A 17254-nucleotide genomic window follows, 5' to 3' on the forward strand; every position below is an offset into this window, starting at 1 on the left:
TCTTCCTGTAAAACTAATCTGAAGTAAATGCTGGCAATAGTTTCAAATGACTGAGATAAAATATAATGAATGCACTGAGAAAGTGTATCTCTATCTCAAAATAAGATCGTGACATGCTTCACTGAAATTGACGGACTTTATAATGATGAATATTATTGCAGTGTGATGGGGAAGTTAAGCCTTCCATTTTCCTTTGTATAACATTCCCAAAACACACAGCATATTGTGCAATATTTGAATATTACTGTCAACATAATACTAGTTGCACCTGAGAGTAATGGCTGCATACAATAGTCACAATTGTTACCAAAAACCGACAGAACAGGACTCTTTTGGCATTTGCTAGTATTCTGGGGCCAAACAGAATTTCATCAGCTGCTCTCATTACAAGATGCCTAATGCATACCTGCCACTTTCCACAATGAAAATTTAAGAGAGAATATGAATAAAATACAAAGGGTGAGTTCCTACATTCCCTCCATTATGCAGTCTGCCAAAGAGGAATGAATACAAATTGCATAGAAAAAGCCTTCAAAAGTTAGGAGAACTACAACCAACACTAAACTCTTCCTTTATCTTTTAAGGCTCCACGAGTCTTCCAAGAGCAGTAATTTCATGCTAGAAGGACTTTGCAGGTTTTCTAGGCAAAGGGCTTCCAGCACTTTGCAGGATTTCTATCTACTTGGATAGAAACAGGTAGTTGATATATTACTGCAGACTTTGATCCAAAGTAGCTGTCCCTGAAAAAGGAGTATCTAAAATATTAGGAAATTCTTTTCTGAAAGAGTGGTCAGGCAGTGGAATGGGCTGCCCAAGGAGGTGGTGGAGTCACCAACCCTGGAGGTGTTCAAGGAACATTGAGACATTGTGCTGAGGTATCTAGCTTAGTGAAAACCGTTGGTGATTGGTGGATGGCCGGACTGGATGATTTTGTAGATCAATCTTTTCCAGTCTTGGTGGTTCTACAAAAACAAATTTCATTTTAAGATTATATCCCATTGAAACTCAGATTACAGGTACATGGGTAACTGCAGGTTTCATTTGTCCTCTTTGTTGAACTGCTATTGCATATGCTCTACTCACATCATGTCATAAATAATCACCAAAAGAAGTCAGATTAGTAATAGGAGACAGAGATGGTCACAGTTATTAAAAGTAATCCATCTGTATACAGATATACAATTTATCCAATTTGTAGCATTTCATTCAATTTACAAACAATAATTGTAAGAAACATTTCTAAAACAATTTCTTGCACCAAGATCCGGTACAACTTGAAACAGAATGTTGATAGCTTGATGCACTCTGTGCAACAGTTACAAGACAGTGTGTCTGCATTAAAAGGGAAAACAAGATATGATCAGCAACTCTTGACTTAGGCAAACAGGCACGCAGCCTGAAACTGGGCTTGTTAGAGAAGAACGTGCAATACTTTCAGGTATTGAAGGATACGTGTCCTTTCTCCCAGCATTAAAAATAAAACATTTCAAGTCAGAAACATGCTCCTTGTGGAGCCTTCTGCCTTTAAGTTAGATCCTACAAATAATAACTAAAAAAAATTCTCACTCCTTCAATCACAGACTCAGATACTTCTATCACTTTCCTTTTCTCTAGCAATGAAATTGCAGTTGCCCTCAAGCACAAAGTAAAAAACTTGCAAAATATGTACATTGAGGTCCTGTAAAACAAATGCAAAAGGGCAACCAAGAATGTATAAAACTACATTCTTAGTGTCTGAGGTTATACTGACCTCTACAGATAGCAATTTAGAAGATTTATTGCTAAATTTTAATTGTTTCCTCATCTTTTCAGATAGATAATCTTTTCTGATAAAGCTTAAAATCTTTGCAAATTTTGTCTTCCATTCTGCCTTATTTCATTATCAACTCCTAAATCCTTTAAATTTGGCTACTGCAAAGCTGAGCATTGAAATTACAGATGAGCATTAAAATTAAGGCTGCTGCTTCTAAATTAAAGGATGATTTATTTATTTTTCCAAAAACAATCCATGCTTATGTAGTCAAACTCAGCCACCCTGTATAAATTGTATCACTCTCTTGCTCAGCCCCTAACTGCTTTATCTCAGCAATCAAAACAAACATTTTATAATCCTGCATAAGACTGTGAAAAGTTAGAATTAATTTTCTTACTCAACATTTTATTTGGTTTATACTGCTTGTAAGGAATAGAGATGCTAATAGTGCCAGTCCCAACATCATCCCCAAATCTGCCACTGCTAACAAAATCATAACATCACAACATTGTAGGGGTTAGTAGGAACCTCTGAAGATCATTGAGTTCAGCCTCCTACTAAAGCAGATTCCCTACAGGAGGTTGCAAAGGAAAGCATTCAGGCAGGCCTTGAATATCTCCAGAGAAGGAAAATCCACAACCTCCCTGGGCAGCCTGTTCCATTGCTCTGTCACTCACTGCGAAGAACTTTTACATATTGGTGCAGAACTTCCAGTGCTCCAGTTTATGATTGTTTCCCCTTGTCCTGTTCCCAGAGACTGCTAAGAAGAGGTTGGCCATGTCCCTTGGACTTCCACACTTAAGATATTTATAAACATTTAAAAGATGACCTCTGAGCCTTCTTTTCTCGAGGCTGAACAGACCTAAGTCGCTCAGCCTTTTCCCACAGAGAAGATGCTCCAGGCCCTTTATCATCTTGAGCCCCTCTGCTGGACTCTCTCCAGGAGATCCCTGTCTAGACTCTAAGACTCTTTAATCTCTAGTGAGACTAACTGGTACAAGAGCCAGGGCTGATGCAAGTCCATACTGCTGCTCCGTAAGAATGCAGTAATTTCTACTGGCAGCATTTTTTATCAATAGCTTGAAAGAAACATACATGTCTTACATAGGTCCCTGTCCTTCACTCATGAAGTGAAACATGGCTCCAATCAACAGCTTCCAGTAGTCACGGCTCCCATTCACTCCCATCAGTTTGCACTACTCCACAATCACATCCTCACCATTCCTATCCATCTCTCTTGGCCACCCTCTCCCAGCTGCACTCTGTTTCCAGGATCTCCTCATAAATTTGCCACCTGCTCCTCTCCGTCCTCAGAAACCACCTCTCATTAGCTTGACAAGTTCCAAAGGGAGGAAAACAAGAACCCATAAGTTGTGTTTAAAGCAATGAATGCCAGTGTTGAAGGAGTAACTTCAGCATATGCAAGCAAACAGCACAGTTTACTAAACATGCTTAAAATATTCTATTTTCTTTAGCCACATAAATGTAGGCTGGTAAAAAGGTGCATCTTATAGGTAACAAAAAGAATAAATGAAAATTACTCAAAGGTTGGGATTTGTTTGTTTGTTTTTCATACTTTCCTACTCTGACAGCATACATGTCATTCACAAATGTGGGGGAAGCCTAACTGAAAATACATAAGCAGTAAAAGATACGGAAAATAATGCTCTACTCACGGATTCAAAGCTCAAATCAGCACAGTCTAAAGAATATAAAGCAGAAGAGGAAGGAATAGGCAAGTCTACAGTCTTTTGAGAAAAATGTGAAAGTGCAATCTAAGATTAAAATGCTTAGAGAAACATGTCTGCAAAACAATCTCTTGTACTGCAGAATGTTGGCTTCATCTTTTGATAGCTCAGATCTTGAAAAATAAGTTCCAAAATGCTGTCACTGAAGACATTTCAACATCACAACCAGAAAAAAATTCCTTTATATGGCAAAGCAAAAAGCACACAAAGTTACTGGGACAATTAATACCATTTAGCTGCTGAAAGCATTACATCTTACTACTATTACTACATGTGTTATCTGTGAATACAGTATCTGTGAAAACTGTACATTTTGCTCAGTTTCAAAAGTTTAGGAAAAAAACCCTAAATTTAGCTTTTAGAAGTCAGCCTGTTCAACACTTTGCTTCAACACAGGTGTTAGTACCAAGCCAGAAATAACACTGAAACAATTCTGATAGCTTCCATTTCTGACTTATCTTTTGAAACTGATGCTGACAGGAATCAAACAAGCTCTGCACACTAAGCTGAATACAATGGTAAAATATTTGTAGGGGGGGAGGGGGAAGAAAATTAAAAAAGCTTTATTTTGATGGGCCTTTCTTCTCTAGGCAAGAAGTTAATGTTTAATTCAATATCTAACTAATCTCAAAACCTATTTTGTTGTACTATAAATAGATGTAAATTATCACATTTACTAAAAGCAAAATTAGCATTAAAAAAAAACAAACAACTGAACTACACAATGATTCGAGGTGCAAGTTATTTAACAAAAAATTCCTACAAGTGCTTAGAAACATCGCAATCAGTAACAACCCAGAATACTGCTTACTAAGCAGTTTTGGAAGATGGCAGGAAAGGCCTACCAATAGTTAATGGGGGTGGACATCAAAATAAAATTAAAGAGATAGCACAGTTTGATCTTTTTTGAAAATCTAGAACAAAAAATAAAATAAATAAAATAAAATAAAATAAAATAAAAGAGTACAATGAAACCAATCAACAAAACAAGTAATGAATCGCCCCTGTTTATGACACTGCTTTTCAAGAACCAACACCAGTTAATAGCTTTTAGATTCCACACAGATGAAACCGCATGAAATTTTATATCCTGTTAAATTTTTATTTGTCATTAAAACCTATCTACTGATGAACCAGGAGGGCTTTCTTCGACTTGTGAACTATCATATGTACATTTTTCCTGGCTTAGGAATAGCGTAGAGTGAGGATCTTTATTACATGTTCACCTGAGTATTATGAAAAGTGCTTCAATCGAGGAAAGAAAAAAAACCCAGAAAACAAAAAGCAAACAAAAAGCCCCCAACCAATCCTACTACTGAGAATTTAACCCTATCCTTTCCACTTTCTTATAAGCCTTTCAGAAACATCTTTTCTAAACAGACGACCTTACTAGACGCAGGAACATTTAGCATAGCTTTTGCGGGACCAAAGGACTGGAAAAAAAAAGAAAATCTCAAGACTTATGTAACCTTCAATACATAGGTATAGGGACACGTTAATATTGTGACTTATGGTTTGTAGAAGTCAGACTGTGGCAAGCCAGCTGAACATAACAACAACAACAAAAATATCTGACAATTCAAGTAGATACGTAGATAAGATTAAAACCTCATCGAACTCTGCCTACAAGAATACCTCAGAAAACCTTAAGGCGGGCTAACAATGCTTGTTTTCCAAGTAATTCTGATACAAGAAATATTCAAAGCCATCAAAAATATCTAACTTGTAAATGATTTGAAAAATTATCATCTAATTATAAACAATTAAATGTCTTCAATGAATGGCTTTATGTCATCTGCTTCTCCAATAATACTGAGTTTGGCTTACATTTTTAAGCTTCAAACCCACAAGACTATTCAGGTGAGTAAAATAAAGCTAAGTTACTTTCCTCCAAGTATAATCAAAATACCACTGCTGAGATGAACACTGAGAAAAATAACGTAGCAATGTTTTTTGTTTGTTTGTTATCTATTTTACAATGAGCCCAATAATATTTCACATCTTTTTTTCAAAGGCTTTGCTTCAGTTACAACTATGCAAGAGCTGTTGCTCCCTCAAGATAAAGAATCAGTCCTCATCTCAAAAGCTTGACATTTGAATCCAGGATAAAGAAGAAAGGTTTACATAAATCATGTTTAGTTTTTCAACAATACTTAGCATAAGAGTTATTTCAGATGGCTGGATTCCAATATCTTGGTACCAACACTACCCAAGAAAACTACTACACATTCTCTATTTTAACTCGGTTTGCTTTTCAAGACCCCTTCTGCTTTGAGCCCTTTATCCTTTTTCCATCATAATCAGCTATGAATATTTTTCTAAATACAGTGCACTCTCAGTAATAAAAAGGCCAACTTACAGGAATCATCCAGTTGGCCAGGTCACCATACTTAGACACCTGCATAGCTCCAAGCATTGTCAAATCAACATGGCCTCTGGCAAGAGAAACACAGTGTGTAATTAGCAGATCGTGTTCAAGTAACAGCCCACAAATCTTTATGAATTTTTATTTGCATTCTCATTACAACAATTTAGAAACTGCATACCACAGAGGTAACAACCATTTTGTCACTCATAGATTTTTCTCCTCCTCTAAATGCACTGCTGATGATTTTTCTGCCTGCCTACTGAGCCTCAAAAATGCTATTATTTTTGTCTGGGTTTCGTTAATTGCATGCACAGATAATCAGCTCTGAACTCATACTTTTAAGTGCACTTCTTCACGTATTTACATACACTCATTATCTTTTCTGAGCCATTACGATTTAGTGTTTGTTTGCATCCAATCTCCTTCCCGAAAAACAAACAAAAAACAGGTGCAGATGGTGAATTTCCATTAGGGAGGTGGAATGAGGATCACAGTTCCAAGTTGAGGACAGATAATACACTGTGTGCAAGTACAGATTAGATACTTGGAAATGACCAAAAAGTAATTGTTAAAACCCAGTTATAAATACGTTCATACGTGGCCAGGTAGTGGGAGACACAAGCATCACTATGGTATCTGCTGCTTACAATGTTTTTCAATTTCCAATTGCTGGACGTAATATTCTGTAAACCAGCACTCATTAAGTCCATAATCATTTTGCAAGCTGTTAAATGTTAACCATATTTTGAAGAATTACTAATGACTTCAACCATTGAGTTTATTCTTCTCATGTCTTGTTACATACCCTCTTATCATCGCAAATGATTCATCGCTAGAAAAATAAGAAGAACCAGGAAGAACAGTGACTGTCTCCTTACCTGTAAAAGAAATAAATTACTGTTTCTGTGTATTTTGTCTGTGGCAAAATAAGCCAAAACTGTTAATGAAGAAGAAAGGCTTTTTTTTAATTCTGTGTTACTCAATTACAATTATGAAATGACACATAAACCAAATCAACCATAATGAACTAGGAAGCAGAAGTCCCATGTAAGACAGCACTGATACGAGAGTTAAGAAATTTCTATTGAGTTCAACTTTCCAAACAAAGGTAACTCTCTTCTGACAGAGAGAAAGAACATCTTCAGGAGATAGCAAAACTGCAAGGAAGAATGAGCAGATCAAGTTCAACACAATCTACAGTGATAATGATTTAGAAAACAGAAAAATAAATAGCAGATTCAAGACTAATTTTGCTTTCTTAATGTACAGACGAAAAAAGCTCTTCTCTGTGATGTAAAATTCTCAGGACAATCAATGGAGCTAACTTAGTAACATTTTACTCTGATTCTGTCCAGAGCTCTCTCCTTCCTCTCCTGCTAGCTCTTTGAATCAGACTGAGAAATAAACCACATGTATAGAGTGCCTGTGGTAAGTCATGAGAAACACAGCCGTGGGTAGAATTATCAACCAAGCATGAGAAAATTTAGAGAATAAAACAGACTTTAGCTCAAGATGACACTGAGAAGATAAAGTAGCAACAGCAGGGAACAGACATGAGACATCATTAAACATTTTCTAGAAAACAATGGAAAAAAAAAAAAAGACAATAAGGAAACAAAGAGGCTGAGAAAAGTAAAGGAAAAAAAAAAGGAAAATGAAAACTGACAACTAAGTTATCTGTTGTAATTTATGAAATTTACAAATTTACTTTATGTTTACTATACCACCAAGATATTGTGACGAAATTAAACTTGATAGACAAAATAGTACAGAATTAAGAACTTGCACTTAAATCACAAAAAATTCAGCAAGCAAAGAATTCACCCAGACCAGTTCTGAGAATGCCTGAATTGTCCACCTCTATCAGGCTCTGAGTGAGTGGGAGAGATGGTGATGCCTGTAAGCTGTAACATGGAATGAGAACCCCTCAGGAAAGAGGCAACCTACAGCAGTGCTGAGAAGAATCAGACACCGACTGAGGGTCAAATTATAGTTTAACAAGAACGTCATATTACCAGTTCTTGAAAATGCTCTCATAAAGTCTGTACTTGTAAGTAATTCGACTGCAAGGCAAAAGCCTACCTTAAAATTACAGTGAACATAACCTACCTTTAATTGAGACATTCAAGACATAGAACAAACAACAAAACACATATTTCAGAAAAATGCAATTTTATTTGCAGATAAAAATTTGCAAGAGCCTAAACTGAGTTTATTTTGAAAATGTGTACTCTGAAGGCTGATACTGTACCATTACAGGCTAGGCTATGAATGTGAGCAGAAGTCCTATTCCTTTGCCATTTAGCCTCTATTTTTTTTCAAATGCTTTTATAAATTTGGCTGAAAAGCATCCAGAGCATTCTTAATACAGCAAAGCGTCAGTGAGACTTAGCAGCTTCTGCAGTGATATTACTGATATTTTGGCACCTGAGCAGACTCATCGAATCTTGTGTCCTGTCTAATGCAGCTTCAGAAAAAGATGTCAAGGTGCTTAACATCGAATTACCAGTACTACAATAATCTGACTTCCACATCATATTCTAGTATTTTACATTAGCTACAACATTCTTGCCTCAAAAATATTTATCAAACAATAAGTCAAGATCATCTTCACATCTAAGCAATAAGCCAAGACCATCCTGATATCCATATAAAAACAGAACATTTTTTTTCAGTCTTTATCAAGCTCTTGTAATTTTTTTTTTCCTTTGTCACTCTGTTAGTATGTTCATTACAAGTATACCAATATTAGAACTCATCACTAAGCTCTAATGAGGGAGCATATTGTTTTACCTTCTATGATAAATACTTTTTGCTCTTAATATTTTTTTCCTTCCTGTGACACCTCCATTTAAACTCTCAAACTCAGTTCATTCATTAACTCAGCTCCCACGTGTCTGATATTTTCCTTCATACAGTATATCTCAGCAATTACCCACCTACTGTTGAAACAATGGGCTCAATTCCTTAATAATTTCTAATTTCAAATAAGAAGAATGCCTTAAATAACTTCTTATTTAAAACCTAATACTGAATGGGGAAATAACATAGCAATATGATAATGGCATCAATTAGTGAAGCCAGGTAGCAAATGTTTGAAGTCAGTGAACAATTGCTGGACTGCACTATGATACTAAATTAAAAGCTTGTTTGATGTCAGTGATTTATCTCACTTGGCTATTAACAGTTCAATTGTACTAGCTAATAGAGATAGAAAGGTACTTTCTACATACGTACACATATATATACACAGGGGTGGAAGGGCAGGGAGGTACTAATGAAATAAGCCTAAGCTTGTCAGGCACAGGTTTACATTTTATACCATTAGCAATGATAAGAAATTTTAAAGCATCACATATAAGAATACTTAAGACCTACTGCATAGAATCACCAAGGCTGGAAAAGACCTCCAAGATAAATTACAACTGTCCACTTTCTAATATCTCCCCACAAACCACGTTCTCCATACAGCATCTAAATGTTTCTTGAACACTTCCAGGGTTGGTGACTCCACCACTCCCTGGGCAGCCCATTCCAGTGCCTGACCACTCTTCTGCAGAAGCAGTATTTCCTAATGTCCAACCTGAATCTCCTCCAGTACAGCTCAAGGCCATTCCCTCCAGTCCTACTGCTAGTTATATGGGTTAAGACACTGATCTCCACCTCGCCACAACCTCCTTTCAGTAGTTCTACAAAGCGATAAAATCTCCCCTGAGCTTCCTCTTTTCCAGAGTAAACAATCCCAGCTCCCTCAGCTTCATGAGACTTACATTCCAGACTGCTCACCAGCTTTGATTCTCTTTGTATACACTCCAGGGCCTCGATGTCTTTTCTGTAGTAACGGGCCCAAATTTGAGTGCAGTATTTGCAGTGCAGCTTCATCAGTGCTGAGTAAAGAGGGACAATCACCTCCCTGCTCCTGCTGGCAATACTATTCCTGACATTAGCCAGGATGCCACTGGGCTTCTTGGCTACCTGGACACATTGCTGGCTCATGTTTAGCTGAGTGCTGACCAACACCACCAGGACCATTTCTTCCACACAGACTTCCTTGGTTGCTACTTCAGGTTATCCCAATGCAATATTGAGGACTAATTTTATGTGGAAACAGAACAGATACAAGCACAACTTTCCATTAAGAAAACATAAATCAGACCACATTCAGATGCAATAAGCCATAACAAGATCAATGGCTGCCTCTGTAATGTAACAGAACAACAGGAATTAGACTGAAATTCAGCTGGAGAAATGCAGTGGAGCCATAGCAGGTGGTGTGGCAGGAAGAGAAAGTTTCTCCAGACCGAGTTGCTCCTTTGTTGACCTCCCCATCCCTGCTTTCACTATAGCACCTGGGACCTGTATCCTCTCCTCAGAATGGGGAAGGCAGCCATCCACCCAGCCTCATCACATGGCTGGCACTCGGGAAGCAGGCTACAGCTGCCTCTCCAAACAAACAACTGGGTATCATCTACACAACTAACTAAGCAGGAGGAAGCCAGGCTACTATGTAAAGAATCCTTAAAACCATGTCCCACAAATAAATCCTTGAGAACTGTTTTTTTGAAGACATGGCCTGAAAAGTAGCAGGAAAACAAGAACGTATATTTGTGTAACAGCTCCACTAAAAAATCCCAATTCTGAAAAGGAAAATTATACTCTTTATCACCTGGCCTGGAAAAGAGCTCCCTTCATTAACTACTACAGTGAACAAAAGAATAAGCTCTCCAGCTAGAATATTTAATCCCTCTATTGATCAAAGCTAATCTTCACTTAAAAGACCACAAGAAGTGAAATACATTAATTTATATGTAAATAAACCAGGAGCTAAAGTGCCAAATCAAAATGAAGTTTTTATACCAACAAAGAAAAGTCACCTTCTAAAAATTAAATTCATTTAAAAGATTTTACCTGCATTAATCAGGTCTGGATCAACTTCACTTTCAAGTGGATAAGGACCCTGACAATAACACAGACATATTATTTAATAATTTACTTATGTTATGATACACTTATGTATCATTTGTTACTGCTTTATTACTTCTCACACTTATTATTGAGAACAGATCAGCAGAAACATGCATTCACACTTTTTTTTTCCCTCTTTAGCACTGCACAATTCTTGACACAAGACAAAATTTACATCAATTAACATATCAGGACTGATAGATATTGCCCAGAGGCCGCTAGAATTACTAAACCAGAGAGCAGTGGTATTTGTTTTTGCAGTTTTTTTCTGACTAAAGTGTCATACATTTCTCAGGGGAATAAAAAAGAAAAAGAAAAGAAGGTGTACAAGTGTAATATAATAAAGCTTTACTATAACAAAAATATTATTCTTTTTCCCCAAAATAATGCTTCGTAAGCTATCCTAAGAGGCACGGTCTTGTAAGCAATGCACAAGACCTGGTCTGCAGGTTCTCACTCCTTCCCATAAAACAAGTATTGAGGAACATACTTTAAGTAGCACTATAATGCTGAAATGAGCATTTCCACAAGGACTTCCCTGCACACAGAGGATTTTATGATCATGCAATACAGCATAAACTTGAATATGATTTCTACCATAATTATAATCAGCTTAGGGGCAAGAGGGAGGAATAAACCTAGCAGTACAATATAGTAAGTACATTGCTGTTAAGTGAACATGATATATTCTTACCAAACCTAGGACTCCATTTTCACTCTGTAGGTGAACGGTTATGTCTGGACTGATGAAGTTACTGGCCAACAGCGGGATTCCAATACCCAGATTAGCTGAAGAAAATTGGTCAAGGCACAAATAGGAACACACTGTGCAACCAAATTTAAAGAGTCATCACTGTACTATGATAAGAACTCGTCTTCACAAACATTCCCATTTTTAGTTGGATGTCTCACACTTGCGCTTCAGTTACTTTCCCATTTGGACTGTGTAATTGCATTCTGTCAAATGGTTAGCATACTAAAAAAAATAAAAAATAAAAAAATCAAAGCAGTTCAAGTAAGCTACATTTCTATTGCACTTAACTTTTTAAAGAAATTCTCATGAAACATTCAACCACTAATAAACTCTATATATGACTGAACAGAGACTCCAGGCGTGCAATGCTTTAATATCCCATCTGTTTCAATCAGGTGTTATTGAGAAGAGAGAGTCCCAGGCTCTGTGAAAGACAAACAATGAGCGTGATAATTAACTTCCATCAAACATAAACAGCTGCAGCTACTAGTCTAGCAAGTCATTACTTTAACCTATAGCAAGCACATCTGGAGGATACCATACATGCCATCCTCAAACTCTAAAGCAGCCCGTCTGATGATCCTCTCCCTCACATTGTCTCCTGGCTTCTGTTTGGCTTTTGAGTCTTCAGGCTTTCGGATTGATAAGCGCTGCAAAAGAGGAGGCAATCATAATCAGAAATTAGCATCCAGATTCTTTCATCTCAAAATACAGAACCCTGATTTGTGATTGCATGGTGATAATTCATCTAAGAATAATTTATTTATCCATCTCTTAGAAAGGATGACCTTTTATTCTAGCAGTTCAATCTCACCTCAGCCAGTGGAATAATCAAAATTGTTCTATGGCTATCAGTGAGACTAAATTTGACTTCTTTATGTTGTCAAGTCTGAGAAAGTATCTGATAGATATAAAGACATAACTAGTTAAGAAGAAAAAGAGGGAAAGAGGGCAACAAGCATCAGTGCAAATACTAGCAACTTTGTGTATAATTACTCCAGAGATATCCAAATAGATTTTTTAAATGTCAGCCTAAAATTCAAATACTGCTCTCCCTCCGCAATCATTCAGTTCACTGATGACATTCTAGACTTACATGCAAGAGATCAACAAATGCCAGTTATGTAAAAATAAGAGGAGCTAGGCAACTGCATTTTCAAAATAAGTCTACATAATCTCACATAAATCTGTCTGGTATGTTTTCCACAGACTTACTGGCCTTAAACTAATGCTCTCTAAATCACACACATACAAAAATACTGCAGGATTCAAGTAGTTTGTAAGATCTTTTCTGTGAATTTTCTTTTACATAAATGGTTTTCTCCGTGCATTTCTCCCAAGTGTGTTGTGCTGCTCTCAACAACAACCTCTGTCGTACTCACTATATCCTCACATTTTATGCTCACATATCTCTAAGACATAAAAAACAGATCTGGCAAAATTATCCTCTATTCCTTTTACACAACACAAAAGAAATTTTGCACTTTCTTCTTCCCCTGTCTTAAAAGTCTGTCTCCTTTTCAGCAGTCAGGATCAGTCATTATCATCTCTCCTACACTTCCTAGTAACTTCCCTTTTATGTCCAACAGATTTTTCCTAATATTGCTTCACTTGTGCACTTTGGAAAAATTAAGAACAACCACAGAAAAATTCTCTGTAGCAAACAGAAAGCTGGATAGAAAGTATGACATAGATATGATAAGAGGGACCATGTTTGAGCCCAATTAGGCATGAACTGCTATTTAAAGTCAGTACGACTTATGACAGACTTGGTTCTCTTCATTCCTCTTCTTCCCATTACCATTCATCACAATCAATGCATTCATATGGACAGACATTTCCAACATATGTAGGTCGCTCCAAAAGTAATGCTTCCTATTTATTTTGATGAAAACTGTAACAACGAGCAAGAGCTCAGTAACACTACATGACAGAGCAAATTCTCAGCTACAGAACACTGTTTTTCAACATAGTCACCGCCATAAGCTATGCATTTTCACCAGCCATTAACAAGAGCCTGCATGCTACACTCATACAAGGCACACTAGAGGAGGTAACCCACCACCTCACTGCGCCCACATCTGCTGTTTGGTCACCAGAAATATTCAGCAAGCATTAATGAATGTCAACGTGTTACTTTTTATCTCCATGGAGGAATTCAGTGGCACACCTTAGATTCACACACACTTCCACTTCAGACAGCACTCTGTCAGACTGCCCCTCTGCATTAACCTAAATCTGCTTACTTAAGAGCAGGTCTTAGTACGACTACTTAATACAAATTTAGGAATAAAATAATTTAAAAATAAAATAATTGCGTTCCCTTTCTTCAACTTTTCCTTTCCATCAAGGTGTTCTGTCTTTGTGTTATGTGTCTCCTCCTCCACCAGCTTGTATAACACCATTTTGAATAATTCCCACCTCAAAATGATGGACACACCAGAGAAATATGGAATTTTCACTTACACTTTAAAAGCTTTGTCACATCGACAAAATAAAAAAGGACAAAGCTTGAGTGAGATAGAGCCATGGAAACAAAAAAGAACAGTACATGATGATTTCCTTGGCAGTTTTCAGTGTTTTAATATTACCTCAACTTTTATTAAGTATTGGCATATTTTATTCAGACCACAAATGTCACTGTGTAAAAAATTCCCCATTTAATGAAAGGAAGGTTCCAGAATCTCCACAATGTAATGTAATCCATTACAAGGCACAGAAGGGGCTGCAACTGGTTCTGCCTGTCCATGTAAAAAGCTTCCCAGTAGAAAAAAAGGAACATTATTGTCAAAGTCAGCTCTCAGTACAGGTATTTCCCTTGTGTCTACAGGAGGTGATCTGGGGGAGAAAAGAAGAATGAAGAAGGATTTTTCATCATCAGATTTTCAACTGCAATAAAGTGACTGAGGACCACAGAATGTTTTTCTAGATCATTTAGGGATTGAATAAGAGAGTCTGAGGCACAAAACACAAAGATCAATTCTCAGCACTCTACCTACCAAGTACCTAAGTAAATACCTAAGCCTCAGTACTTAGCAAAACCTCACAAGTTTTCATTGCTAACACTTAATGGCTACAGTAAGAATCCTGTAAAAGCTCTGAAATACAACTGACACTGAGATGTGGCCAATAAGATGGGCTACTTACTTCAATCCTCTTTTCAAACTTCTCTCCTTGTATCAGGCGATCAACATAGATTTTGGGAACATGAATATCTTCTGGCGCAAATGCTCCGATATCAACAATTTCTTCCACCTATAAAAGTAAAAAGGAAAACAAATATTTAAAGACAATATGAAAAGAGTGATTAGTTTACGAATATTAGCAGTTGATTTTCTATTAAAAATAGAGTGGACACTGATGAAAACAGATAATCCCCTTAAAATAGGCCATTTTTGATGCTTATCTTCCTTCTTCTTTCATATACAGCAAACAACACGTTTCCTTCAAATGATATTTTACATGGATACTGAAAGGGTAGTTGATGTTTTTACAGCTCACCTTGTACAACCACCATACAGAAATACACCATGTAACATCACAGTTGATTGCACTTACACACAGCTTACACCCAGGTAGAAGGAAATGACAAGCTAGTAATAAGAAATCACAGTAAAAAGCAGAAGTACAAATTTAAAGGTTACAAACTCAAAAGCTGGCTTGAAGTTTCTTTGCAAGGCAGTCAAGATGAAATTAAGACATCAGAACTGTAGCAACTAGTTGCAAAGATCATTATCATCATAGTATCATAGTATCATGTGAGTTGGAAGGGACCTTAGAGATCATCAAGTCCAACTCCCGGGATTCGAGCCCTCTAGTGTAGCAGAGCGGCAGTTCTACCACTTGCGCCACAGGGGGGATTCGAACCCAGGCCTCTAGTGTTGCAAGCGGTGGTTTCTACAGTTAGTGAAACAAATTCAGCACAAATGGCACCAACTTATACATGGTACATTTAAAACGTGGCCTAACTGTAGTAACCTAACTGTTTTCCTTCTGGCTAAGTCTGAATTCAGAATGCTCTAGGTGGAGATACTGAAATGGCCTCATGCCTGCAACAGAGAGCTTCAGCCTTACCTAGTTCTCAAAACCTCAAGAGCAGAGAACACAACCCACCCTATTAAAAAAAACAAAACTCATAAAACTCACGCAGACTCTGCCTGTATTGAATCACAAAGAAAATGTGTTATTACTATAATGCTAGAGCCCTAGATTGAAGAATGTCCAAAATAATCTACTCGTAAGGAAATCAAACCGCTTCCAAACTGCTTTGTCATCAGAAACTTATTAAACGTTCAGAAATCTCTGACAGAAGTCTAAAAATCCCCAGAGAAGACCCTGACCACGACATATCAGTAGGGGTACGTCACCTGGCAGCCATCACCAATGAAAGAACATTAAAGAATTTAGATTTGACATTCCATTGTTACTGCACAACGTGATCAACACTAAAATCTATATAGTACTTCTGAAAGATAATTACCTCCCTACTGTGTTTTGTTCTGTAACAATAAACAAAGAAAGAAATCCACCATAAAAGCAGCAGAGGGAGAAGAAAGAATTCAAAAAATAGAGTACAATAAAAAGAGTGCAACCAGCAAGTCAAAGTAGATGATCCTCCCCCTGCACTCTGCCCTGGTGAGGCCATAACTGAAGTACCCTGACCAGTTCTGGTCTCCCTGGTTCAAGAAAGACAGGGAACTGTTGTAGAAAGTCCGGTGGTGGTTCATAAAGACGGTGAGTGCCTGGAGCATCTCCTTTCCGAGGAAAGGCTGTGGGACCTAGGTCTGTTCAGCCTGGAGAAGAGAAGACTTAGAGGGGATCTTAGAAATATCAAAGAGGCACCAATTGTAATTAAAATTTAGTATGTCAAATATCCACATAACAATATGCTCTCCTTAATATTGGGTACTCCCTTGTAAGTCTTTTTTGTATCACATCTACAGTTCAATCCTCAATCACCCACAGATACAAAGGAGAATATCTGTATTTATAATTAGAAGGTTGTGTGTGAATTTTTTAAAAATATTTTTATTATAATGTTTCACCCTCTATTTTATTTATCCTTTCACTATTTCTCCCACAAACTAAAGTCACCTTACCTTTATTTTGCCACATACAGACGAATTGCTGTACACATCTAAAATCTCCACAGTACATCCTACCAAGGAGATGCAAAATGTAGCAAAGCATTTAAAGGTAATTAATCAGGGCAGGTCAAATCAAACTGTCAAATCAAATTATTTGGTACTATTTTGACCATCTTGATCACTTGCTCACTTTCAATATTAACCTCGAAGTGATAGAAGGTAGAAAGTTTGTACAGCTTTCCTATATCAGCAAAATTTAAGAGTAACTTCAAGATCATATGAGATGAGTTCTCTCTTCTGGTAGGCTCTGATTCATAACTCAAACATTCTTTAATTGTTTCAAGAGTTTCACAGTATCAGCTTCCTTCCTGTGTATTTGTCTTTGCAAATCTTGCCTGATTGTTGACAATGGAAGTAGAACAAATTAATTCAGACATTTCTGAATAGTAGTTTATCGGCAAGTACAAGCAGAACATAAAAGCTGTTCTCTGCTATGATTCACAAAAGCCTTCTGTCACTCATGTTGGTATCAGCACTCACAGAATCAACGGTCACTTGTTTAAAAATATCACTTCCTTC

At 37.1% G+C, this 17254-nt stretch overlaps 1 protein-coding gene across 1 annotated transcript in view; it reads right to left on the reverse strand.

Moving 5' to 3' along the window:
• OXCT1 (3-oxoacid CoA-transferase 1) overlaps nt 1–17254 on the reverse strand; it is a 79528-nt gene that overhangs the window by 23593 nt on the left and 38681 nt on the right. The window contains exons 8-13 of the mRNA XM_072359103.1: nt 14736–14843; nt 12127–12238; nt 11529–11623; nt 10778–10826; nt 6675–6747; nt 5861–5936 (exon numbers count right to left, since the gene is read on the reverse strand). Coding sequence (XP_072215204.1) covers nt 5861–5936; nt 6675–6747; nt 10778–10826; nt 11529–11623; nt 12127–12238; nt 14736–14843 — 513 coding nt within the window. The remainder of the gene's footprint in view (nt 1–5860; nt 5937–6674; nt 6748–10777; nt 10827–11528; nt 11624–12126; nt 12239–14735; nt 14844–17254) is intronic.

This window comes from Excalfactoria chinensis, chromosome Z, assembly GCF_039878825.1.
Source record: "Excalfactoria chinensis isolate bCotChi1 chromosome Z, bCotChi1.hap2, whole genome shotgun sequence".
NCBI lineage: Eukaryota > Metazoa > Chordata > Aves > Galliformes > Phasianidae > Excalfactoria > Excalfactoria chinensis.